The following is a 27,407-nucleotide window of genomic DNA, read 5'->3' on the forward strand; positions in this document are numbered from 1 at the left end:
TGTGTTGTTCTTTCTCTCCTGATGAAATCACAATTAAAACGCTTCATTTGTTTTGCAAGCTTCGATTATGTCACTATTTGAAAATCCTTCTTGCGACACCCACACATACAAACCAACGCATACACCCCCCCACCCTTCACACATGCACCTACACACTAACGCTGACACAGTCTGACCCTTGGGACCGAGCCGTGTGTTGCTGCGTCGTCTCTACAATAGTCATGTTGAAGTTTCTGCAAGACTTCAGCTGCCTGCTCAGCTGAGTGGGTGTCAGCACACAAGAGCCCATTCACAGAGTCTCCTCAGGAAGCAGCGATTCCCCTCGCATACATCGCTCACCCCACCACTACGTAGACCACGCCACAATATTACTCAATTAATCCAGCGAGTAGCGGCTGACTGCAGAGCTCCTGTTAGCTGCATAAAACCAACCATTGAGCAACTACACCGAGACCACCTATTTCTAACTTCTGAAAGAAGGGGATCAGACTTAACTTGTTATGATATTGCAGTTGGCATTATCTATTAATTCAAAGCTTTTATTTGAAGATAATTTGCAAAATTATAGTAAGTCAGCTCAGCCTTATTTTTTTAAATCCTTTTTACAAGCTTCTGGATAGATGTTGTTGTCTTGGTTTTTAAAGATGGCTCAACCCCATTTGATCCTACAGAATTCCAAATATTTCAAAGGCTTCATTAACTTTATACTTGAATTTTAGTTTCCTGCTATGAAAGAGTTATCTTCAACCTGGGGAATCAGAAACAACTCTGATGGGTTCACCTCATGTTGTTATCAGGCTTCGCTTTAGCTAATTACAATTTGGAGCTGAAAGCTTTTCTTCATAATATTCAAAGCTGGATGTTCAGTGGTAAGGAGGAAATGTAGTTCAGGATGATTTGACCTAAGCATCTTTGGATTTCATCAGTCTTTTTATAAATGTTTTTCAACCTCATCATGTAGAGGAACCAAGAACAAACCTAAACATTTAGCTTTCAGCTGAAGTTTCCCTGATGTAAATCAGTACCCCTTCTTAACAGTTTTTCTGGACTTTTTGTTTCACTGTTGATTGAATGACAGATCAGAGCTCATCACAGAGCTGTGCTGTTAAAAATAATTCAGGATGTGTTTTGTTGAAACAAACAAGACCGACATGGAAAAGATGGAATCTGAATGGCAGCAAATATTGCTCCAAAAGCTGTTCATATTTTATTTGCTTCCTGCAGTGTGAGCTATGTACAGTATGTCATGCACTGATGCTGTCCTTTACCACCACAGATGCTAGATTTTAACCAGATTCATATAGAGATGCTGGTGTTTTCTTTTTCTCTCAATTTTGACTAAAATTTTCCATAAGTTGGTGGCACCTGTACCAACGTTTAAAACATTTTTCTGGCATCTGTTTTCCAAAAACATTTCAGAATTTTCAGTTTAATGTTTTTATTTGCATTGTCCCGACATAAAAGAAGTGGAAAAATATGTTTTTGGAGCTTTCATGTGAAAACTGAAAATAGTGAAAGGGTCTCTTCATCCCTGATACAGAAAGGTGTTTTTCTCTGGTATCAAAACACCAGCTAAAACAACAGCACTAAAAAGAAAAGAGTCCACATTCCACAGGGAGCAAATGGAAGTCTGGGAAAACTCTGCTGGTAAAATCTCTGATATATTCATCAGTTGCAAACTGACTCTTGGGGGATGGAGGACGATGGGGACAGAACATGTGTGACAGGGAGCAGTTTTCGGAGGTTCTAGGGAAACAATATGGTGCCTTAGGGAAGCAAGATGAGCCTCATCCTCATATGAATAATAAATTCCTGCAATTCAAGTGGACTGTTGGGTGAATGCAGATGGTGGATATGAGTGCAGTCATATTATTTTTGATAGAGGATTTCTTTCTTTTTTTTTTTAGCTCCAAGGCTGCAAAAACATCCAGTGCCTAGCATAGAAATGTCAAGTTTTTCTTTCCTCACTCTGGTGGTCTCATTGCACTTTAAGGGTCTTATGATACAGATGTAATGTCTGTTCATGAAGGTGAGTATACAGGAAGAGATGTAGCTGTCAGTGGTGAGACCAGTTTTACAGTTGTATTCAGTGACTTAGCCAGAAGCAAAATGATAATAAAAGTGATCAAAGGAAATCCTAATCTGATAGATTGGTGGTGTCTCAGAGAGATTTAGATGTACTGTCCCCAACAAGTTCCGTGAGTCCACAGTCAGTCAAGAATAAGCTAACAATACACAAATATATAAAGTATCCTTTTATAAAAGATAATCATTATTGTGACAATCACTATTTGTGACAAAATATTTGAATATACTGTGACCTTATGGTTCAAATTGTCTTTTACTGTCAGATCTTCTGCAGCCATATTTTCAGATTAAGAGGGCAGCCTTTCCAACAGTCATGTTTTTTTCATCATTTGTAACGGGAATGTTTCCCTGACTTTTGACCTTATCTCATCTTCAAACTTCTTCAGACTTTGTCCTGTTGATAAGACATTGTTATATCTCCCATACATTTTTACTTCATTCTTTATGAGAGCTATAATAGGCTGTGAAGAAAGAACTAACATTACCAGGATGCCTGAGGAGATAACTGTCATGCTGATCTCTGTTCAGAACCCTGGACAGCTCCTCCATTACCTGCTGTATGTTCCAGTCTCCAGGTCACCTGGTCGTTTGATGTTCTGCGTGAGCCAAACGTCGTGTCACAATTAAAATTTAGACTGAGATGATTTATAAAAGTATACAGACAGCACACATATGCTCTACAAAAGTATTTTTATCGCTTTCTCTAAGTAAGTTTAATTTGTTCCTCCATACAGTTTCCTTCTTGCTTCATCCCCTACCTCTCTCTTGCATTTCAGCTTTTTTTAACTATGAGGATGTGTTAATGTGTCGTGCTCATTAGTGTGAGTGCAGAGAAACATTTCAAATCTGGTGTGTTAACTCATGTTCAGTTAATAAAGTGTCTCCTCTGTGTTTTCTTCATGCACTGCAGTACAAAAAACTGGTTGTTATTACAACATCTTTTTTTAAGTAGTTTAGAAATAGATATGTCGCTTGTTGCTCTAATGCCAGGTTAATGCTTATTTCCCAGGAGAACTGCAGACGAGTGGACCTTTAATTGACAGAGAAGAAGTTAAAACTCTTTTAAAGGAGCACAAGTGGTACCTTGCCCACCCTTTCATCCCTGCATCTCACACCTTCACCAGAATGAAGCTGAAAGAGGACCTGAACCCCATGCTGCTGCTTCTCTTCCACCTCATGGTGTGGATCTACACCACTATCACCTTCCTGCCTTTATACCTTCTCAGCTGGGTCTCCAGACGTCATGGAGACGTCTATGGCTCAGAGGAGGAGCGAGCCAAGAGACCTAAGGCTTACTCGGTCCTGGGACGTCCAGAGGGACCCTACAGAGCAATGAGCGCCACCAAAAGGCTTGTTATGACACTACACTCTGGAGTGGATACATTGGATAAGATGTTTCAGTACGCTGTCACGAGGTTCCCCCACAGAGACTGTCTCGGGACGAGGATGGTGATCAGTGAGGAAGATGAGCGACAGAGCAACGGGAAGGTGTTCAAAAAGGTGTGAGCAACATTTTCATTTCACACAGTAATTAAATGAAAGACTGAAATTATACACATGATAAAAGATACTGGAAAGGATACAGCTTTATCATTCTTAAGTTGCATATTGAGCTGCTCGGTGGTGTGGCGGTGAGCACGGTGACCTCACAGCAAGAGGATTCCAGATTCAATTCCCGGCTGGGGCCTTTCTGTGTGGATTTTGCATGTTCATGCTGTGTATGCATATGGGTTCTCTCCGGGTACTCTGGCTTCCTCCCATCGCACAAAAACATGCATCTTGGGTTAATTGGTGACTCTAAATTGTCCCTAGGACTGACTGTGAGCATGTATGGTTGTTAGTCTCTGTGTGGCCCTGTGATAGATTGGTGACCTGTCCAGGGCATACCCTGCCTCTCACCCTCCGGAACCCTGAGTTGGATTAAGCTTATATAAAAAGCTGATATTAAGCTGATATAAAAAATGGATGGATGGAAGTTGCAAGAACAAAACTGAAAATAATTTAAGAGCCTCATCCTTTCATTCTGTGGTGACCACTAAAAGTGCAGGAGTCCCCCTCAAGCAGCAGTTATTAGTTTGTCTCTTCTGAACCACTGAAGAAACATTGTAGCGCAACGTGGTGGATGACTCTGTGGCGGGAACCCTTTTGTTTAGCAACCAACGTAGACCACAACACATAAGCTGAAACGGAGTCTAATAAGACATATACCAAAGATGAGTCATTATAAAGGTTTCTCGACACTGACTAACAATCATGGTAATATTTGTTCATCTAGTTGTGCAGAAAATGCAGAAATGTTTATGTTTAAATTGCACTTACGCTGCACTAAAAATGGATGTTTAAAATCAATGCGATACAGGATGGCTGCAGGAAAAGAAATAAAGAATTCGCTGAGTTATGGTAGCATCTCAATTTGTAAGGCCCACGAGTAGGTCCCAGACTTCCGTGGAGCATTGGAAATCCTTGATTTGAAACAGTTTTTCATTTACTTTTTATTGTGCTAATTACACTCTACACTGTGAGAATTATTGCTTTGATTCTAGTTTTATGTTTGACTACTCCATTAAAACTGTGTCAGCAGAGGCTCTCAGCCCCAAAACCATCTATGCTAGCAAATACTGCCTTATTTTTTGGAATCATTCCAAGATCAGATGACAAACACTGTAATAAAGTTTGGCTTTAAGTAAATTCATGTAGAAGTATTTCTGGTTACCAATTGATTTTCTTAGTGAGCCTTCACAGCTGCAGACTGATGTGGAAACAACTCTGTGAGCTGTAGCGCCAGTCTTCAGCATAATGAAGGATCGTGTCTCCATGTGTTTTTCAAAGATCAGGTTTGGATTATAATAGAGCTGTTTGACACTTTAGCTGGACTGAAAACTACCATACATAACATTGAGCACACTATGTGGCAGCTTGGGGAACTGTAGCAGTGTTTTATTGCAAACTAATGGAAAAGGAAAATGGAAAGAAAAAGCTATTGTGTGAAGCCATAGTTGAACAGTGGTTGAAATCATTAGATGCTGCACTGTGACTCAAAAGAATGTGAAGATTATGATTTGAAATTGAATCGAGACATTAAGGACAGACACGGCTATAGTATGTAAAACAAGGACAAGTCCAAAGGTTGAATCTGCTTTGTGTATTTTGAATAGTTTTACTGCACCATACACTGGTTGCTTTCTGTGAAAAAGTTAGGAGGGGCTTGTTTAAATTGGGAGAAGGCAGGCTTACCCTCCATAGACCTGAAATATATGTAGTTCTGAATTCCAGTTGAAAGGTCATGGTTATTGCTGTTCTTTCACATGACAGATTGTCATTCTTCTGTATGGTGTTCACAGCTACCAGCCAGAAATGTTAAGATAGGCACACTATTAAACAGTATTTCTGGATATGCACAGAACCTACACACTCAGTACTTTGCCAACCTTGATATGCAGTTATTTACCCCCGAATTACCACTCAAATCCCACCAGCCTGATTCTGCTAATCCACTTAAACCTCACTGTTGAAAAACTTATTGCTGCAAGACTACATAACTTACCTATTTATGCTTCCCATTATTGTTTCCAACAAGCAGAAAAAAAGTGCTAATAACTCCCTAATAACTTACTTTGTGTGTCTCTGTTTGAGTGCACTAGCATTTATGAACCATTAGGAGACAGTATAACCTCATGGGTGTTAACCTCAGGAAGCAGCTCCTGTGTTTCATGTTCCTGCCTTGTGATTATTTGAGAGTACATCCAGAAGCCTGGGATTGTCTTCCTCTCATGCAGATGATGAAAATGTTGTGGTTCAGCATGAGATTTGCAGTACTACTGTGTCTTGTCTTGACTTGACGTAAGAGGACTTTTGGAAACAGGCCACGCATGTCACTGTGGGATGGAACACATTGTCCCCACCAACACACACTAGATGCAGGGTTCACTTAGTTGGGGATAGTGGTACTTATCAAAGGTATGAGTCACTCAAAACAAACCACCTTAACTCCTTTTTAGGGAAATCTTATGAAGCTTCAATTAGATTTATGGTATCTTTCAAAATCTGAAGATGTCACTACAGTCACTTTTTTAGAATCTTTAGATTCTAGAGTCTTTCAACACATTTGCCGTTGGTGCTAAATTTAATCATTTTATTGATTATTTTTAAGCCAAACTAGTCCTATTAACTTACAACCCGAATTTGAAAATGTTGGAACACTGTAAAAGGTATTAAAAAAACAGAATGCAATGATTTGTGAATCTGATAAACCAACATTTTATTCATAATAGAACACAGAAAAAGTTTAAATCAAATCTTGAAAGGGAAGCATTTTACAGTTTTAGCAGAAGCATTAGCTCATCTTGAATTTGATGGCAGCATCACGACTCAAAAGTTGGGACAGGCGCAACAAAAGGTTGAAAAAGTAGTAGTACTGAAAGGAAACAGCTGGAGGAACATGTAACTAAATAGGTTAATGGGCAACAGGTCAGTAACATGACTGAGTATAAAAAGGGCACCTTAGAGAGGCAGAGTCAACAAAATGTCAATCAGTTTCTGAAAAATGTTTCTCAATGTAAAAATGAAGATTTTGAACAGAGCTGAAAATAAAATATTGAATGCCAGTAATCTTGAGACTCTCAGGCAGCACTGCATTAAAATCAAACATGATGCTGTCCTGGAAATCACTGCATGGGATCAGGAACTCTTCCAGAAATCATTGTCTGTGTAACGGGTGGTGTATGGACCCAATTGCAGTACAAAGGAGTCAGAAGACAGTGGTAAAAAGTTCAAGACTTTACTGAGACTCTGGCAGACAGACAAACGGTTTAGAAACTGGCAAACAGGAATCAGGAGAGGAGAGGCAAAGTTCTTGGTCAGGGACTGAAGGCTGGGTCGAATTACCAGGAGGCAGACGAAGCAGGGAATCAGGGACAGGCAAGGTCGGTACCGGTAAAGCTGGCAGGAGAACGCTGGAAAAACTTGCATGGCAAAGAACAATCTGGCAAAGGATAGAGTGTCTAGCTGGTGACTATATGCTGGGCTGATTGCATGTGATGAGAGGCAGCTGTGTGCACAGGTGAGTGGAGTGAACTGATGAGGTGTGTGTGGCTGACAGGTTGAGTGGGGCAGAAGTAGGATCAATGGAAAATTACTGATGGTTGGATGACTAAACTGTGACAGTCTGTGCCATCCACAAATGCAGGTTAAGGCTCTATCTTGCAGAGAACAAGCCATATGTGAAACCCAGAAACCCTGCCATTTTCTCTGGACCAAAGCTAATTTAAAATGGACTGAGACTAAGTGGAAAACTGTTCTGTGGTCTGAGCAACACATGCTCCCATCCAGAACATCATTGTCAGGGAAGGCCTTGAGTATATTTTCAGAAAGACGATGTTAAGCCACATACTGCATCTATTCCAACAGCATGAGGCACATTCCCACTGTAGGAACCTTTTGCAGTTTCTATAACCTTCTCAGGAATAAGGCCATTTTTTTCACACATTCAGACATACAGGAACTAGGGACCATGGCCCTCAGTTCCTATAACCATTTCAGCTCCTTCTCTGAGGCAGGCTCTTTTCTGGGTTCAATAGGAAAACATAGGAAACACGTAGGTGTTTGGTGGTTGGTAGCTCCGCCCCTTGTCTGAAATGTTTACTCATACAACACGGACACAACCGGCGCATGTTTAATAAGTTAAACTTACATGTCGTCACCTTTGTCTGCGGCGCTCTGCTCTCCTTTATTCCTTCATGAAACGAAGAAGTATCGCCCACTGTTCGATGCTTTATCTCCTGACTCTCACTGTGTGCTCTTCCAGCCTCGATCTTAGACATCTGATATGATTGTTCATGCTTAATATTACCGTCCTGCAGACCATAAACATGGTGGCCTCTTCGCTCTCCATATTAGCTTCTTGGTGGTGTTGTTTTATTCTATTCTTACTTTTCAGAGGTTTTGTTTTGTTATTGAGTGTGGCGCTAAAGTAACACGTCTGTCGCAGACGGTTGCGTCAAGGTCCCTGTCCCTGTTAAGGTCCCTGACTCATGAAACAGTTCCCCTGGGGAAGGGCAGTTCTTATAACGAAATTCGAGGTGGACAGTTCTTAGAACTGCATTCTTAGAACATCTCTGTCCGAATGCGGCTATGATCTCGTAGTAAAAGTCCAGATGCTGGACTGACCTGCCTGCAATCCAGACCTTTCACCAACTGAAAACATTTGAAATACAACAAAGAAGACCCGGGACCGTTGAGCAGCTAGAATCCTTTATCAGACAAGAATAGAACATTCCTCTCCCAGCAACCAGTCTCCTCAGTTCTCAGACATTTACAGACTTGTTAGAAGAGGATGCTACACTGTGACAAAAATGTTATATATGTATACTGTCACAGGATGGTGTGGCGTGGTGGTGAAGGGAGGACCCGGATGCAGATATTTCAAGGAAAACACTTGATTTATTAGAAAATGCAAACAAAAGCGAAGCGAAGTGGCGAAGCCGGAATACCAAAACTGACAAAAGAACCTAGCTATGACATGGACAAACCTGATACAGACATGGATGGCAGTGAGGATCTGACACTGAACATGAAAAAACCTGGAGACTATACACTGAAGGGAGGTGATTGGTGAGTGAAGGCAGCTGAGGGGAAAAGCACAGGTGACGTGAATGAGGCTGATGGCAGGGCAGTAGAGAGACTGAGGAAAACAGTGACAGGGACATGGCTAAACTAAAGGCTAGACAGGAACATAATACATGAAAAAATTAATAGACATGACACATACACAATGTGTCTGTATATACATATATATATATATATATATATATATATACACACATATATACTACTGCAGCAGGCTGCCAACTGTTCAGTGCTATGCTAGAACATAGTCAATTACACGTGTCCTGTGGAATTTTCCTCAAAGAAAACTACTGTAGCCCCTTTTAGTTGGATGGGTCCTGCTGGACGATTGGAGACATTGTCTCAATGAGCTGATTTTAGTTTCTGACACGCTTAGCTGTCTAACAAAAGAAACAAAGAAGCCAGGTCAGTTCAAGTCTAGCTGAGCGTATACATGCAGCAAGGCTCTGAACCCCAACTGCATGATCTGGATGTGTTGGTCCAGGTGTGAGAAGCTAAATTTAGCATAATTTCAGTTAGACAAACATTTTTTCATGTACTTAAGTCTGGGTTTGGCCAGACTGACACAATGTTTTGTGATCCTGCAACCACCATGCTTCACTATGATTGAGTCCTCTGTATGATGGGTCTGTGCCATACATGGTGTTTTTGTTGATGGCTGAAAAGCTCATTTTAGTACTTTGGCGAACTTTTTTTTTTTTCAATGACCACTAGTTGTACATAGACTGTCTTAAAGAAAGACACAGCGATCTCTGCATCTTTGCTGCTCTTTCAGAGTTATCTTTGGTTTATCTGTATCTTTGTTTCCTCTCTGATTAATGATATGCATCTTGTCTGAGTTCTGATGGTCCATTTTCTCTTTCTATGGTGCCATATTCTGTAAATTTTTAAAAAACAAATTTTCAGTGCGCTCAGGATATTCAGAGTCAATCTTTTTTTCTATGTATATACTTCTCCAGAACTCCTGGAGCCAGATGAAGACGTATACGCTTATTTAATCCAAACCCATCATTCCTGATCCATTCACAGTGTTCTTTGATTTTCATTATGCTGTCTGCTAAATGTTGCAGACTTGGAGTCCTGTCACAACAGGTGTTTATATAGATACTGAGATCATGTTTATTTATTTATCTATTTATAGGATGAACCCCTTGAAATAAACCATTTCATTTTCGAGGGCATCCTAGATAAAAATAAAGATAAAAAGCTAAACAGATGAACAAGACAGATGCAGCAGTACATGCAAAACAAATATGTTTGAAAATATATGTATATACACACAGATATAAATACAAAACAAGACAAAAAAAAAAGAGAGAAAGAAAGAAAAATTAATAAAAAAACTAAACAGATGCCCACACACAAAACCAGTCAGACCATTCACACAATCCTACAGAGCTCTCTAAAGATAAAACACATGTTCAATTGTAAATTAACACAATATTGTAGCAAACATTATAAAAATAATATAAAGGAGTCAGAGACAATTACATACATTTTGAAGATGACGAGCAAGGCTATTTTTAAACACATGAACAGAGGTTATGGAGCGAATCGAGGATGGAAGTTTGTTCCAGTCAAAACGTGCTTTAAATTTAAATGAAAATTTTCAATTTCCTTGAAATTTCGAGGGACAACAAAAAACACTTTTAATATTTAATGATGGGCATTAAATATTGTTTTAAGTATTCCGGATAACTAAGATTAATACATTTAAATATAAATAATAACCAATGAAATTGTCGTCTGGAAGATGGAGTGAACCAAGACAGTTGTTGATACAACAAACAGTGATGAGTTCTGAAAGGGCAGCGGAGAACAAACCTGCACAAACTGTTATAAACAACACAAAATGGTTGCAGATTAGTGGCTGTAGTATTTTGATGAATTATGTCAGTGTAATTGAGAATTGGCAGTAATAATTGTGTGACAATTCTTTTTCTTACTAAAAAACTAAAGCAATTAATTGATTGATAAAATCATTTTAAACCATATGTAATTTTGTTAGTGATAGAGTGTATGTGATAAGTAAAACAAAGAGAAGAATCAAGCCAAAGTCCTAAATATTTAAACTGTTCAACAATTGGTCTAGTGTCCAAACATGTAAGACTAAGCTCACTAACAAATGTAGTACGTTTTTTCTGAAATAACATTTCAGTGAGATTTTGTTCTATTGAGAATCAGTTTATTGGCTTGAAGCCATAATTGTATCTTGTCAAAATCATGATTAAGAGTTTGCTGAATATCTACAATATTAAGTTTTGAGCAATAAATAATTGTATCGTCTGCATAGAGTTGAATAGTGCAGTCTGTACAGGCAAGTGGAAGGTTGTTAATAAAAATTGAAAATAAAAGCGGACCAAGTGAAGAACCTTGGGGCACACCTATGATTTGATAATCTGAGACTACCTTTAAAGGCAACACTTCGATTGCCCAAAGGTGGACTTACCTGATATAATGCTATAATTTGTTTATGTAATTGATTGCACCAGATCTTAATTTGGGGTTTCAAAACAAAGGCAGTGAATGCATATGCATACAGTACTTTTCAGTTTTCAGTTTACCAATTAAGACTTTTATTTACATTAGAAAAAATCCATAAACATATCCGTTTAAGTTCCTGTTGTTATAATGCAGTGAAATAGGCTCTTAATACTTTTTCAAAGCCCTTTCAAATGTTTAAACTCCTCATCATTAGATTAGAATTATGGTTTCTTGTTCTTGTGAGAAATATGTGCCTCTAGAATCATATTTGAGATAGGCCATCAGGTACCAACACTACTTTTTACACGAACACAAAAATATCCAGAATAAGACAACTTTGGTTGACTTACTGAGTTCATAACCAACGTCATGACACTGCCTGAAGCTTTTTTAATTGTAACAGTGTGTAAAACTAGACAAAGAAAAGATAACCCATGTATGCGGAGCCCCTGATATAGTAAAGGCCCCAGGTAAGACTGGAAGTTTTCATTTTAAAATCAGAGATATCATACCAGCCAAACAAAGCCAGGAGTTAGTTCCTTGGTAACCATCACTGTCAAGATTTTTACTCTTCTATCTCATCCTCCTCCTATACATTCTGCAGGTAATTCTTGGTGAGTACAGCTGGCTCTCCTACAAAGAAGTCCTTACTGTGGCAACTCAGCTAGGCAGTGGCTTGACATCGTTGGGGCAGCTGCCAAAAACCAACATCGCCATCTTCTGTGAGACACGAGCAGAGTGGATGATAGCTGCCCTGGCCTGCTTTACATACAACTTCCCACGTAAGTCCAGGATCACCAAGAGTGTTACACCTACAGTGGACATTGTAGGGGGAGAATTACAAACAATTATAGACTAGAATAGAATAGAATAGAATAGAATAGAATAGAAAAATACTTTATTCTCCCCAGTAGGGGAAATTAAAAATTAGTCAAGTAGCTTAAAAAATTTTTTTTTCAAAAAACAAACAAACAAAAATAATATATATATTTATTTACAATGATTGTATTTTAGAACAATAACAACAATAATAATTATAAATGAATACATAAATAAATAAATGTAAGAAAAACCTCAAAGTCAGCAATCACTGTTAAAAAGCCTTATGGCTGTGGGGACAAAGGACCTCCTGAACCTCTCAGTCCTGCAGCGCAGTGAGATGACCCTCTCATTGCAGCTGCTCCTCTGTCCTGCCAAGATGCTGTGGAGAGGATGTTTCTCCAAAACATAATATAATTTCCTCCTCATTGCTCCACCACAGCACTGAGAGGGTTTTAATCAGTTTTAATTTAATTTCCTGAGTTTTAATTATAATGGCTTAATAAACAAAAATTGACCACAAACACTCAGGTGATACCTAATCATAGTACATTCTGTTCATTATGTTATGTGCAGGTATGTTAGGTTCCTGTTGTTTCTTCAACTATTCTTTTTTTATTGATGTTTATTCTTGAAGTTCTACAAAGTATACAATTATATTCATTTATCTTTTCCCAAATTAATTATTTGGATTAAAAAATCTCATAACTGTAAAAGCGTTGTTGTTTTTTTTCAAAATAAGTGGAGTATAACATCATCCTTATACATCCATCATCTTCCGCTTATTTGAGGGTTGGGTCACGGAGGAAACAGGTCAAGGAGGGAAACCCAGACATCCCACTCCACAGCGAAACATTCCAGCTCCTCTTAGGGAATGCCAAGGCATTCCCAGGCCAGAACGGATCTACCCCAGGGCCTACTCCTAGTTGGATGTGCCCGTAAAACCGACGAATCCTTTCGATGTGAAGAAGCATCTGGTTGGTCAAGCTCTTCACCTTATCTCTAAGTCTGTGCTCAGCCACGCATTTCAGCACCTTGTATCTGCAACCTCATTATTTTAGTCACTACCCACATTTCATGACCATAGGTAAGGGTTGGAACAAAGCTGGACTAGTAAATTGAAAGATTCTCCTTCTGACTCAGCTCCCTCTTCACTGCATTGGACCAACGCAGTGCCCTCATTACTGCTGATGAAGCCCCTATCCATCTGTCCATCTCTCACCCAAACTTGCCATCACTCATGAAGAAGATCCCTCCAGTGCGCACCGAAGGTCATAGCTTGAAGAAGCCAACAAAACCACATCATCTGCAAAAAGCAGAGCTGCGACCTTGAGGTTACCAGACCAGACACCCTCCCTTCCCCGACTGTGACTTGAGATCCTATCCATGAAAATCACAAACAAGATCAGTGACAAGGGGCAGCCCTGGCAGAGTCCAATGCACTGAAATCGAGTTCAACCTTTTCTCAAATATGCAGACATTGCTTTTGCTATGGATATACAGAGACCAAATAGCCCACAAAAACAACTCCGGTACCCCATATTCAACAGTTAGAACCCTCCTGTCTGTGACTTGCGGTGAGCCTATCACTCACCAAGGAGAACTCCAACACTAAGGAGCTTAGCTGGGGGATTGTGAGTATTTGGCTTCCCGTGTCTCTCCCTCTGGGCAACTCTGGAGTATTACAAAGTCCTGCCACGCTCCAGGGACCTCATGTACAAAGACTTGGATTTCCTACTGAAACATGGCGTATGCTTTGAACAGAGAGTCCCCACAAATATGTGTGACACTGCTCTCTCAGGGGTGGTGGGAGCACATGTGAGTGACTCTGATTACCCCCAATGTAAATACCTATGTTTTTGTGTAACTCACAACATACATGTTCATATAGTGCAGAAGTGCGCCGGGGAAAAGGTGAGACTGATTAAGACATTTCACACTTTACGCACGGGGTTATTAACATTTGCACACAGAGACGATCAGGAGCTTGTTAGAAAGTTCTTAAGCTATAGTTTCATCATGCTGTTTTGTTACTTTGAAGACAACTCTATCGCCCCTTGTTTTCTTCTGTTTACTCTTCCCACAGACTGAGCTTCCAAATGTGTCTGAACTCAGCTGATTTATTGCCATTTCTGTGTTTGTGCATGTGCATGTGTTAGTGGTTGCAGTGAACAACTTTTAACATGCTTGGCCCAACTGAGACAGAAGAAGATCAGTCTGTCCCTACAGCTTCACTGTTACATAAGTGTCCCCATTTTTCCAACTTCACAGTTTCTGCTTAGTTTGTTTCTCCATTGTCCTGTGATACAAATATTCGATTCTACACATGTACATTGTCACTGTCTACAGTGGTTTGACTTTGAACAAAAAGGCTTCTTGTTTAATGGGAAATGGATCTAAGTTTAGTTTTATATTTTGTCAGGTGAAATTAATCATATAACACCAGAGCAAAGCTATTAGAGCTGGTTACAGAGTTTCTGAATGAGAAACTGTTTAATTCAGAGAGAAGCTGCCCGTACAGATCAATGCAGCAGCAGATTTTTGCACTGAGCTATTCTGTGCTGATTTACTCTTTAATATGTTCTGTACCAACAGAACCTTTTAGTTTATTACAAGTGCTGACAGCAGGTCATAATATCATTTTGAGTGTCCATGAAGTCCCTTTCATTTTGCCCGGAACTGTGGTTTAGTCTCCATTAAAGTGTCATGCTTTTAAAATATGGCATGAGTATGAGCCAAGAATGTATCTGCAAACACAAACTCTGGGACAGTGGAAAGGCCAGGGGCTGAGGACAGCACACAGTGGGGTGGGTGGGGGTAGAGTTTTAGTTTAGAACAGAGGGGAACGAGACCGAGGTAGGAGAGGGCTGAGAGTCTACGTGAGCCTCTGATGTTGACAGAGGCATCAAGGAGTCAGCCAAAGACCCCCAGTGAACTCAAAGACTCAGTGTGTACGTGCATGTGTACATTATAAATCCTCTGTACATTGGCTTTATGTAAAAAGGCAGATGTGCCTCTGAGTCAAACAAAGGATGCATGACATGCAGCACTTGCACACAACAAACTCCCTATAAAGTCAATTAAATTTACCCCTTGAGACTTTGTAGACCTCGTTTGTTGAAGTGCATAGAGAAGTGTTCACCAAGTGAACACAAGTGAGATGTCTCCCAAATTCTTCGTCTGTTGTTCTTAAGGAAGTCAGTACATTTGCTGAGTTTCCTGCACTAAAATGACTTTTAGTAAGTGTTGTGCGATCGTTAGTATGCACATTAAGCTGGGGCCCAATCTAGTGTTTAGATCTCACGGCTAGAGGTGTCATGGCCTTCATGCGCACACACAGACACACAGTAACAGTGCAGGAAGCTTTGGAGCTCCATGACGCAAGAATGAGACGTCATAAAGCCCTGTCCCATAAACCTCTGTGTCAGAGGAGGGATGCAGGCTCCCTCTGCTTTACTGTCAACTATTCTTTCCTCCAGCCACCTTCCTTTCCTTCTCTTTCACTCTCACCCCTTTTCCTCCCTTATTCTAATATTTTTAGATTTTCTAAACGACCTGAAGCCAGTTTTTCTCTCATCTTTTAATAACCCTACACAGCCACATAAACATTTCATTACATATTAACTATTGATATTTGGAACAGATTCAGTTCAGATTTTCTCCATTATCAATACAGCACTTCAAGCTGCACTTAATCTCTGTCTTCTCCAACAGCAAGTTGACAGACACACAAACCACTCATTACTGTCATGCACACTACTGCCCTCTACAGGTTCTGTTTGGATGTATTTTTTTGTCATTTTTAAATTTCAGTATGATTACAGCCCCGCTACCCGATTAACGGATTGACGGTATAGAAAATGGATGGATGGAGTATGATTACAGCAGCAGTATGTATATGATATACAGTTTGACTTCAAATTTGGACACACCTACTAAAATTTTTTATTAATTAGTAGATCGTACACCCCCACCAGAGACAGAAATACCCAGGACCTTCCTGACAAAGAACTTGTATTTTCTCAGTTTGGTCTGAGTGTCCAGCTCTGTGGGTGAGCCAAAAAAAATTCTGATCTGCAGAAAGAAGCTTACCCATCTGTGCTTCAGGATTATACGGCAAAAGAGAGTCATAATCACATTAAAGTTCCCACAGCTCTCTGTCAGTTGTTTTCTACATCATATTCTTGTGTACAAAAGTCATCGGTATAAGTGGTTATGCAGACATCACATCTAATGTAACTGATCCAAAGCACTTTACGATATGGTGACCACAGCGAGCACAAACCACACCTACTAAAATAAAAGTTACACTATTGAGGAAACTCGCCTATCAAGCCTCATGATAATCCAATGATGGATATTTTCCTGACCATGCCCAAGTTTTAGCTTTTGAAACCTCTAATGCTGTAGCCCTTTTGGCCAATTCATCCTTGTCCCCGGGACAACCAGGCACGAAAGGCCTCCTCCTTCATCTTGATGGTTTCCCTCGCCACAGGTGTCCACCAGCAGGTCCTCCGGTTATTACCTTGACAGGCACCAGGAAGCCGCATCAGCAGTGGTGGTCTTGAACTCTCTCCATTCATATTTCATGTCCCCAAACTCCTCCAATACGTGAAGTCCCCAGGAGAACAGTGGAACGTTCTCCTAACCCAGAGACTCCAAGAAGGTCAGATCATCTTAGCTGCTGTTCGGTACATGTACAAACAACAGTCAGAACCTTCCCTCCTGTGTCTCACTGTCGCAGTGAGGCGACCCTCTCGCTGACCAGTCAGAACCTCAGCGCCAAGGCGCTCAGCCGGGGGCTTGGTAGTATCCCCACACTCACCTTACTCCTCTCCCTGTGTGCACCTCCAAATTATGAGAGTCCAGCCCTCTCCAACAATTTAGTTCCAGAGCCCACACTATGTGTGGGGATAAGATAATTGGTACTACTCCACCTCACACATCAGCTCAGGCTCCTTCCCACCAGCAAGGTGGCGGTCCATGTCACCAGAGCCAGTTTGCAAAGCAGAGAATAGTCACAACCTAGCCCCCGCCTTCCCCTGCCACCCAGCTGACACTACACCCAACCTTGAATTCCCTGCTACACAGGTGCTGAAGGTGGCATCCTGTGTCTTCTTCAGGCTGAGCCTGGCCAGGCCCCCAGAATTGAGTCTCAGCCGCCATATCCACTGTCTAACACTTTGATAAAATATGATCAGTTTAGGGTCTTCCCTGTAGCTGTGATTATGATAGAATTTGAACAGTAATGCTTAAAGTGCTCTGACTAACACTCCTAAACACACATTCCAGTACTCTGTCATACATATATACTTAGTCATACCCCCCCCCCCCCCCCCCCCCCCACACACACACACACACACACACACACATTCCAGTGCTCTTCATTTCCTCAATAGTTTGCTCATCAGGCAGTGTCACTCAGCTCAGCTACTGAGCTGTGGCCTCTAGAGGTGTCTGAAGATGTCATCTGTGTGTGGGAAGCCAAGTCCAAGCCAGTGAGCAGTGCTGAGTGCACGTACATTGTGCATCTTCACATGTCTCGCTGTCTCATCACTCTGTTCACACATAGACACAGGTTTTTCTGCAATTTTTTTTTTAAAACTCCACTTGTTAATGAAGTGTATTTTCCTAAACATATTATGACTGAAGACTTGTTTTTTTCCATATGTGCTTCCACATGTGACTTTTTATGTTTCAGTGGTCACCCTTTACTCTACATTGGGAGGTCTAGCCATTGCTCATGGGCTGAATGAGACCCAAGTCACCCACATCATCACCAGCAGAGAGCTCCTGGAGACCAGACTAAAGGTTGGAGCCCACACTAACACAGAAATTACAATGAGTAATCACACTTTTCATACTTACGTACTGCATCATCACATTTCACATCACATCCATCTCCTGGTGCAGTGTGTTAGTTCAGTTTCTCAGGAAGCACTACTGGGTGTTATTAGCCATGTTATGCGAGGCCAGATATCACAAATCTTTCACCTTTGACCAGAACTATAACAATAAGACAACCTTTTAAGATTATAGACAAATAGAGGTGGTGCTGCTAACTGTGGAGGAGCGGTGGAGTGTTTTACTTGTGTTTTTGGTCATGCTTACATCTGTTGGTGTGTGTGCGTACGTGTGGGTCAGGCTATCCTCGCTGAAGTTCCAAGGTTGCAGCATATCATTGTAGTGGACAACACGGCAACCACATGGTCCGGTTATCCACGTGGTATCAGTATCCACAGCATGGCTGCTGTGCAGAATCTGGGTACCAGGACTGGGAATGGTAAGTTGAGTGATTGTGCATGCACATTTAGTCATTGTTTTAGCTCTATAGAATTTGCTCAACCTTTAGTTCAAATTGTTTTAAACACTGACAAAGACAATTAGTCGCTTACCTAACTAAAACATCATTCCTGTGTTCAGTTGGGCTCTATGTCTGACAAATCATTTTCACATGATAACTGGAGAGTTCTTTAATTGTGGTTGCTCTTCACATGTGTATTTTACATCAGAAAGTTTTGAGCTGGAGATGTGTGGGAGGGGGAGGAGGGGGATGTCTTTCTCAGTATTGTTTTCTGTCAAAAAATGTCACTGCAGTATACAAAAACCAAAAGAAACAAATGCACCCCCCTTCAAGTACAGTGCTCTTTTGCAGCAATACCACTGCAAAGATATCCCCACAGAAATGTCTGAAATTACTTGAGCTATAAGAAGGAAAACATAAGGACACAAAAGCATGGTGTTTGGTCATAGTTTGACTATTAAAACCCCTTCCTTTAATAATTGTGTGCCTGCAGATGGGTGTCAAATTAAAGAGAAATCCCAAACATTTATCTCTACTGGAAGTGGCGGTCATGCATTGGGGTCAGTTTGCCGACTGCATTTGTGTCCACGTGTCCCTTTGAAGATAGGGTCACGATGCAACCAAGAAGTTCTGAGTGATCTCCTTTATCCAATGAGAAAACGTTTCTGTCCTGATGGGAGTGCTCTTTGTCAGGATGACAGTAAATAGACTGTATCTATGTAGCTTGATTTTAGTTGACCACTCAAAGCACTTTTACACTACAAGCTAGATTCGCCTATTCACACATACACACACACTTTTTCTCCATCACACAGTTTCCCATACTGATGCATGCGTGTTGACATATCGACTGGCCGTTCTTCCTCTTAAGCTACAGCTGTCCCTCAGAGCTCACTGAATGGTTTGATGAGAATCGGAATCATGTAAAGTACCCTCTGGGACCTACTTAGCTTCTTGATTTTAACCTACTCTAGCACCTACAAGAGCGTTTGGACCAGCGTGTTAGATGGTGCTATCCACCGTCAAAGCACCAACAGAGGGCTCATCCTTTGGAAGAATTGTGTTCAGATATAGAGACTAGAATCAAAGCTTTTATGTCAGCATGTAGTGGTCCAACATCTGACTGAGGCAGTTTATGTTGGTTATTCTTTGTCATCATCTGTATTTCTTTTTTTGTGGTTGTTTTTTCATTTTTTCATTAACCTACATAAAGAATTTAATCAACTGTTTTACCTATTGGGGTAAGCAGAGGCATCAAATGTGTTAAAAGTAGTTCACCTGGTCTCTATTCTAATGCAAAAATATCAGCCCTCCAAACCCCCCTGCAGATCAATCATCATATCATCTTAAAAGGAATCTTCAAGAAGCAGAAAATTCCTGCACTAAACAAAGCGGTCATGGGGAGGTTTCTTATGGACAGGGAGCTGGGGTAGATCGGTAAGACTCCCAGTAGGTCATGTGAATGAGGAAGTTCTAACATCTGCGACAGATTAAGTTTGATACTGTGAATGTTTGTGGATGGATGAGGGAATAGTCCCCCACCTCCCCACCCCTCCCCTTGAACCAACTGACCCAAAACATGACAACTTGGTGATTTCATGTCTTGATAAAAGGATATATCAGCTCTCAGAGCATACAGTTCAACGTGTTTCTTATTTAGGGGAAAGATGAAAGTTCCCCTCCCCTTGTAACTGTAGAGTACTTCAGTTTGCCTTCATCCTTTGTCTGCTTTTTTGGGGTCTGCTTAGTTTAGACATCAGAGAGGGGAAAAATAATCTCTTATTCTACTTAAAAACTTTGAAACTGACTGCACCTCAGACAAGGGGTCTTTAAGATAGTGCTCAGATTGAAGCAGATACCTCAATATATGCTGTTCTGTCATGGGGCCATTTTTTCATCTCTTACTTGTGCACTCTTTCATTTCAACAAACAGGAGACACATTCTTTCTTGGTCTTGAATAGACACCTGGATTGTAAACCTTTTCCCATAACTTACTTGTAATTCACCAGTTTATTTACACTCAATTAATACAGTAATTTCCAGCAAATGAACACATCTGAAGGACAAGACTAAGGAGGTCAGACTGATGAATGCCAGAGAGTACCAGAAAGAGTCTAAATGTATAAATCTATAATGGTAGATTTAAAAAGAGATGAAATGTGTCAAAGAGTGATGACTGAAGGTTGCGCATGGTGTTTACGGTTGGTACGGTAGGACACACTCTCCACTACAACAGAAAAGGCTTCACTGTTTAAGATCAATGTTGATTTTTTTTTCTTTTTTCAATGCATGTGTGACTCTTAGATATTCCTTTTTGTCTTCTTTTGTTCTTTTCTGTTATTAAATCAGCTGATCTGGGTCAGTTGCATTACATTGAACATAGAGCACATGTAATTCATTCTTCTTTATCTTTGTATTAATTGTTTAGATTAGTGCGTGCTCTGGTGTGTGCGTTGATGTCTTAAGATGCATTGCACGAATCACAGTGTCGTGTTAGAAGCCATCATTATAATGCAGTTCAGCTTAAATGTTCCTGTGTGTTCACATCACAGGCACACATGAGCAAAAGCGGCCACTTCCCTCAGACATTGCAGTCATCATGTACACCAGTGGATCCACAGGTGTGCCAAAGGGGGTCATGATCTCCCACAGCAACATCATCGCAGGCATCACAGGGATGGCTGAGAGGGTACCCAAACTGGGGTAAGACAACAACCACATTAAACTCTCGGACATGTGTTCTCTGTATGAGCTATAACTTTTTATAAGACTGCTGACACAGTTGTTAGTCAGACATTTAATCTAATTCACTTCATGATTTGATCCAGTAGTTCCTGGTTACCATGTGTTAGTTTAAAAGCTTTATACTCACACATAGGTGTGTAAAATTTGAAGCTACAGCCAAGAGCTATGTTAAATAGTAAATGGACTGTACTTATATAGCACTTTTCCAGATTAGTTGACCAGCCAAAGTGCTTTTACACTACAAACCGCATTTACCCATTCACATACACTTAACGTCTCAGTCTATACAATGTTACGGGCTATACAGCGCTTTTTTCACACACTTATGGGTGCATCAGAGTCAACATGGGGTTCAGTGTCTTGCTCACGGACACATCGACATGTGGTCCAGGGAAGCCAGGAATTGAACCAGAAACCTTCCGGTTGATGACTGCTCTTCCTCCTGAGCTACAGCCACTCCATATTGTCATTGATTTATTTGTTGCTGCTTATTTGAAAGAAGCATTTAGATCCATCACACAACTCAGCTGTTTCCATTAGCACATAAAGCAGCTTTCTCTCTGAGGACTGAGAGGGGTTGGAAGTAAACATGCTCAGGAGAGAGCTCTGTATGACTGGAGTTAAAATCTGGGAGGAGGGCAGTCGGACTAAGATGGATGTAGATTAAAAGGTTCACAGCTGATATGGTCTCTATCAGACTTCTCATATAAATGATGGCTTGACGTGTAAACCTCCTCCTCTACATGTACAGCTCCTGAATTGTGAATGTTTTTTTTTCCTGCACCATGGAGGATACAGAAGGAGCCATGTTGAGATGGTAGCAGATTATAGTTGCATTACAGTATTATCTCTGATGAGTCCTCTAAAGACTACTGTCCTTGGATGTATGATTAATGACAAGATGATTTTTTTTAAATTTCCAGTGCAGACCCACATATGCAATAATACACAATGAAGTGTAAAGACACAAACCTCTCAGAGCTGTTTTTACTGACTGTGTTTACAGTGAGGAGGACACCTACATTGGTTACCTCCCTCTCGCCCATGTGCTGGAGCTGAGTTCAGAGCTTGTATGTATTTCTTATGGCTGTAGGATCGGTTATTCCTCACCTCAAACACTCTCTGACCAGGTAAAATAACACAAACCCTAAAACACTTTTAACTCATGGATGAAATTTCCATCCTCTGAACAAGTTGCAGTTTTCCTTGATGGAGCATCAGGGAATAACTTTGTTACGTGGATTGTGTTTGACATTTTGGGAATTCATTCTTTTTTTTGCCTTTATATCAGAGGGTTGATTCTCAGTCATGTCTGGGTGCGGCACGTACAGGTGGAACTGTTAAACACAGATAAACGTGAAAACTGTACAGAGAGACACTATTGAGGCTAAATTGAAGAATCCAACAACAAAAACCAATGAAAATGGTGGGGCTGGATAGTGTAGTGGTATGATTTCCACCTTTCGTGTGGGAGACCAGGGTTTCAAATCCCCTGCATGAAACGTACTAACTCCAGTAGGGGTCCTTAGGCAAGACTCCCTTTACCCCATCTGCCTACCTGTAAGTTGCTTTGGATAAAAGCATCTGCGAAATGCATAAACATAAAATCATTTCTGTTTCTCTCTCTTCCATGCATGACTTAAATCACTGTAGTATTGCAATGTTGTGGTTTTATGGATCAACTAAATAGCATACAGCCAAATACACAATAGTGGTTTTGATTCCTCTTGGCTGGAAAGTGAGTAGAAATAACAGTCCGTCGGTCTGTCTAAGACTTCATTATCTACGACAGCATAAACAGCATTGATCATCACCAATATCTTGCTGATGGAGCAAAACATTAGTGCATCACTCCAACAAATGACTGAAAACTTGCTCATTCAGCTGACATCATCATAATGTTGTTGAAGTTAGACCCAATCAACTGAAGCAACCTCAGATCAGTGCGCTGACTTGAATCCAGGCAGGGGTGGTTTTCTTCTCCAGTTGTTCACCTGAGGTTGGATTTACTTAATTTCAGTCATGCTCTCATATGTAGAGGCTCAGAATTCAGAGGGTACGTTTTCTTTTTCTTTTTCACATTACTGTTTATTAACAAATGAAATTAAGCTAACGAGAGAAAAATTACATATCTTGAGTTCAAAGTGATGCGATGAAACAGAGGTCACAATCACATTTTTTCTCCCCATACTGTCCCAACCTCTTTATTTGGAGTAGTTCCTTTTCGTTATTGTTACTTTTGAGTATGCCCTAAAAGTGAGAGCTGGAAAAAAAAAAAGAAAATCTGTTAATTATTGTTCAATTGAATGGTATCTGAAAATGTGAAAGGAACAAGTGATTTGGATCAAATTCAAACGTCACACCTTAGAAAAAAATAGATTCCAGTTTTAAGTCGGTACTTGTTTAGATCCGATTGAGACTCTTTAAATCTGATGTGAGCAATCAGTACAGTAACTGACTTTGTGTTTTTATTTTTTTGTCCCAAGTCGACCAAGATCAAGAAAGGAAGCAAAGGCGACATCAGCGTCCTGCAGCCCACCCTGATGACAGTAGTTCCTGTATGTTCATGAGAGTACACTCAGCATGGTTCACTTCAGTGTGTGAGAAGCCTTAACATTTCCAGTTATCCAGAGTCACTCTTCTCTGTCTCTTTGTAGCTTGAGTTTGGCCTCATCTGCAGTCAGATCAGATTCCACTCTGACTTGGTTCAGAGTCCAGCAGGTCTGGATCTGCTGCAGCTGTCTGAACTGACTGTGACATAGATACTCTGCTACTCCCCACTGCTCAGTCCTGACCTTTATCGTTAAACCGTGAGACTCATTGTAACCGTGAGCCACTCATTGCTCTATTAGTTTAAAAAGCCATTTCAACTGAAGGGAAATGGAGAGCAATGTGAGATGAAAAGCATAAAATTTGCACTTACCAGAATTCAGCTTAATAGCGTCTTCCTAACTACCCTTGGTTTGACAGATCCCCCTGCTGTACATTTTATGGTCCATGTTAACACATTAAAGTAGCACACAGCTGCAGCTCCAATAGCTCCAATAGACAGTAAGAAACTTTGTTTATCGTTATGTTGACGTCCAATAACACTTAGCCTTTATGAGAAGCAATTCTCACAGAGATGTAACAATATCTTTTTTAAATCTACATTCCCTGTGACAGGATCAGATAGAAAATGACCCTTCCTGATATTTTCCTAATGTTTTACTGTGTTTGTCAAAGGTAAATGCTGTGTAAAAAGATATGACTTTCTGTGGAAAAGTGGTAGTGGTTCAGCTAAGTGGGTGTCGCACACAGGTTGAGGAAGGTAGTGTGACAAACATCAGGCAAAGTTAAAAACCGCTCCGTGGAGTTTTAAGTGGCTAAAATTAAAAGTACAACCTCTGGACAAAGTTATGGAATCACCAAAAACAGAACTCTTAACAGCTGAACATAATGGCTTTGTGGAAACATACCTTAAAACATCTATGTCAAATTATTTTGCTTTTTTTTTTTTGCATAGAGGAAAATAAGTATGGAATCATCTTTTAATCATCATTTCTGAAAAAAATACCAGTACAAGTCTAAATATGTAAATGAGTGCGCAGTTAAAAGAGAGTTTTTGTGGAGTTTAACGAGCTGTTGCAGCAGCTGATTGAGAGGAAACATGGCCCAAACAAGAGAGCTGTCAGTGGAAACGATGGAAAGGATTGTAAAAGCTCCTACAAACAAACAAAATATGATATTCATATTTGAATCACCAATCTGCTTTGGACAAGGAGATGATTCTGGAACTTTAGTTTGGTGCAGGTCCAGTGAAACACAGAAAGATGATGAAGATGAAAACAAGCACATTTCTACAATCACTGATGATATGGGGTTGATGTCAGGTAAAGGACCAGGGAAGATGGCAGCCAGTAACTCTACGGGGCCTGCACAGGTTGACATTCTGGACTCTTTTCTCATTCCATCAATCCAAAGGAGGTTTGGTGATGCTGAGCTCATTCTTCAGGATGATGATGCACCTCTCCTCAGATCAAAGAGGGTTAAAACTTTTCTTCAGAAAAGACATATTACCTCAGTGACATGGCCAGCAAATAGTCTGAATCTGACAAATGACAAGGCTCCATCCTGCAGAGCTCATCTGTCGACTGCTGTACAAGAAAGTTGGAACCTGACCGATGAAGAATGTCGTTTTCCATTAGTGAAGTCCTCATAGAATTCAAGCTGACAGAAAAGACAGAGGAGCTGGAACTAAGGACCGACTATGAAGAATATTAGTAGTAGTAGTAGTGTCAGTTTATTTATATATTTATTGATTTCTTGGCTAATTGATTAATTTGTTAATTACATAATAATTCACTCCACAAATAAACTATTTATTTATTTTATGAGTCTTGTTGATGTTTTGGGGTTTTTTTTTGGTTCCTGATTCCATCATTTTTTCCTCTACTTCATCTGGAAATAAATCAATTGATAAATAATTGACCATATTATTTTATTATTTTAAAAGTGGGATTGTTCAGCATTTAAATGAAATAAAAGAAGTGCTAACCTTCTCACTGTATGCTGGGTCGGATTGTAGGTGTGGAGCGGTGTGGTTTGTCACCTGGTCTCTCCAGTCCTGTTTGCATCTAGGCATGGGCTCAAAGAGGGAGCTCGCCTCTATAGGTCTTCCTTTATGGAGACCAGAAAGAGGTGGGGATTGTTGTGAATGGTAGACAAAATGGGTGGAAATATTTTCAGTTAATTAAGTTGGATTATTTATGTTGTACATTTTGTGGATTAGTTTTGAATGCACTATATTTTCTTTCTTTATTTTGCAGGAGTTAATTTGTATTTGTTGGCACAAACAAATTAAGATTTGTATGATTTCATTGTTAATGATGTCTGTCCTCTTATCCCAGATCTGCTCTGATAGGCTCGTTTGAACTGGAGAGGAGGCCTATCAGAGTATATATGTCTGTTGGGATTTGTTCTGTCTGGTTGGAAGGGGGTATGTTTTATGTGCTATGGGAAGAGTAACACCCCATTTTCCCTTTGTTAAAAGGCTACGTTGGATGAGTTAATAAAGGTCAACTTGTACTCTGTACACCTCCTGACCAGCGTGATGCTTGTGGGGCCCTGCATCTCTCACTTTACTACAGTCATATCAAAACAAAACGTTGAACGAAATCCTCAAAATGAGGTGATTCCATTATTTTTTCCAGGTTTTTCATTTCCATCAGAAGTTGATGTTGATATCAAAACAGAACAAAGAGACAGAAAATGTCAGACTGAAATTCACCTGGTGGCCAGAAACATTATGAATCTGGGTTGTTCTCTGTTCGTCTCCACTCTGAAGTCAGATTCAGGACACTCTCAAAGAAACAGCTGATTGAAACAAAAAAAAAAAGAGCTGAGCTCATCTTAGCGAGTTTTACACAGGATGTGTCTTAGCTTCTATACTATCTGCTCTCTCACATGTCATGAAGACACCCCCCACCAGCTCCCAGTGGTGATGGTCGAAAGGGCAGAGGGCCTCAGTCTCTGGAACCATTCACAGCTGTAAACAGAACGTGAGAAAGCCCCATGTGGTTCTCCCCATGACACACACACACACACACACACACACATACAAAATGTTTGCTGTGATATAGCAACAGGCTGCTGGATGAATCCTGTGTCCACTTCCTCTCTCAGTGCTTTAGCTTAATACACACACGTACACACCCACCAGGACCAGCTGCTTTCCCCCATTTAACAGAGTGCAGCTTCTAAGGACACTCAACAGTGCCATTTACAGTATATGGTCACATGATTTGTGTTTTATCTTTGAAAAATAAGAAAATGAATATGTAAGCAAGGTTTGATAACATATTTGGTCACTAACCTGTAGGCTGCCGTTTTAAGCAAAATAGCTCAGACGGACCCGCTGAATTCTACACGACCAGCACTACACATGAGTCTGAGAACCAAAACAAAAGAGATCCAAAAAGTTAGTTGAAACAGAAGTTAAAAGTAAATGATTGCTCGACATTGTCTTTAAACTCCAGTCATTTTGTGCATCTAATTTGAAGTCCTAGTCTCTAACATTTCAACGGACGTTTACAATATTACATACATCACTATCTTCTCTCTTTTCATTTGTAATATCACGTGAAAAGATTATGTCTGCTTATTTAAAACAAATCCAGCTGTTGCACCATTAAATGGACTCTGTCTCTGGCCACCAGGAAAGTGTCAGTGGCACAGTTCCTCTCTTTCAGCTCTGTTTTGGTCTCCACCTTCTCCTGAGGGAAATGTCCCGAGGAAAGTCTCTAAGTTTGTTTCTGAGTAGACAGAACTCAGTGATTTCACAGCAAACTGTGGTGCCACAGG

At 40.4% G+C, this 27,407-nt stretch overlaps 1 protein-coding gene across 1 annotated transcript in view; it reads left to right on the forward strand.

The window, feature by feature from the left end:
* The window catches only part of acsl3a (acyl-CoA synthetase long chain family member 3a), a 37,725-nt gene that overhangs the window by 1,227 nt on the left and 9,091 nt on the right, over positions 1–27,407 (forward strand). Inside the window, exons 2-8 of the mRNA XM_072393000.1 lie at positions 3,098–3,588; positions 11,801–11,978; positions 17,717–17,826; positions 18,160–18,298; positions 20,873–21,023; positions 22,072–22,195; positions 23,552–23,623. Of these exons, the coding sequence (XP_072249101.1) occupies positions 3,214–3,588; positions 11,801–11,978; positions 17,717–17,826; positions 18,160–18,298; positions 20,873–21,023; positions 22,072–22,195; positions 23,552–23,623 (1,149 nt within the window). The 5' untranslated portion in view covers positions 3,098–3,213. The remainder of the gene's footprint in view (positions 1–3,097; positions 3,589–11,800; positions 11,979–17,716; positions 17,827–18,159; positions 18,299–20,872; positions 21,024–22,071; positions 22,196–23,551; positions 23,624–27,407) is intronic.

Source organism: Leuresthes tenuis, unplaced genomic scaffold (genome assembly GCF_036924035.1).
Source record: "Leuresthes tenuis unplaced genomic scaffold, fLeuTen1.0.hap1 SCAF_9, whole genome shotgun sequence".
In the NCBI taxonomy this organism is placed as follows: Eukaryota; Metazoa; Chordata; class Actinopteri; order Atheriniformes; family Atherinopsidae; genus Leuresthes; species Leuresthes tenuis.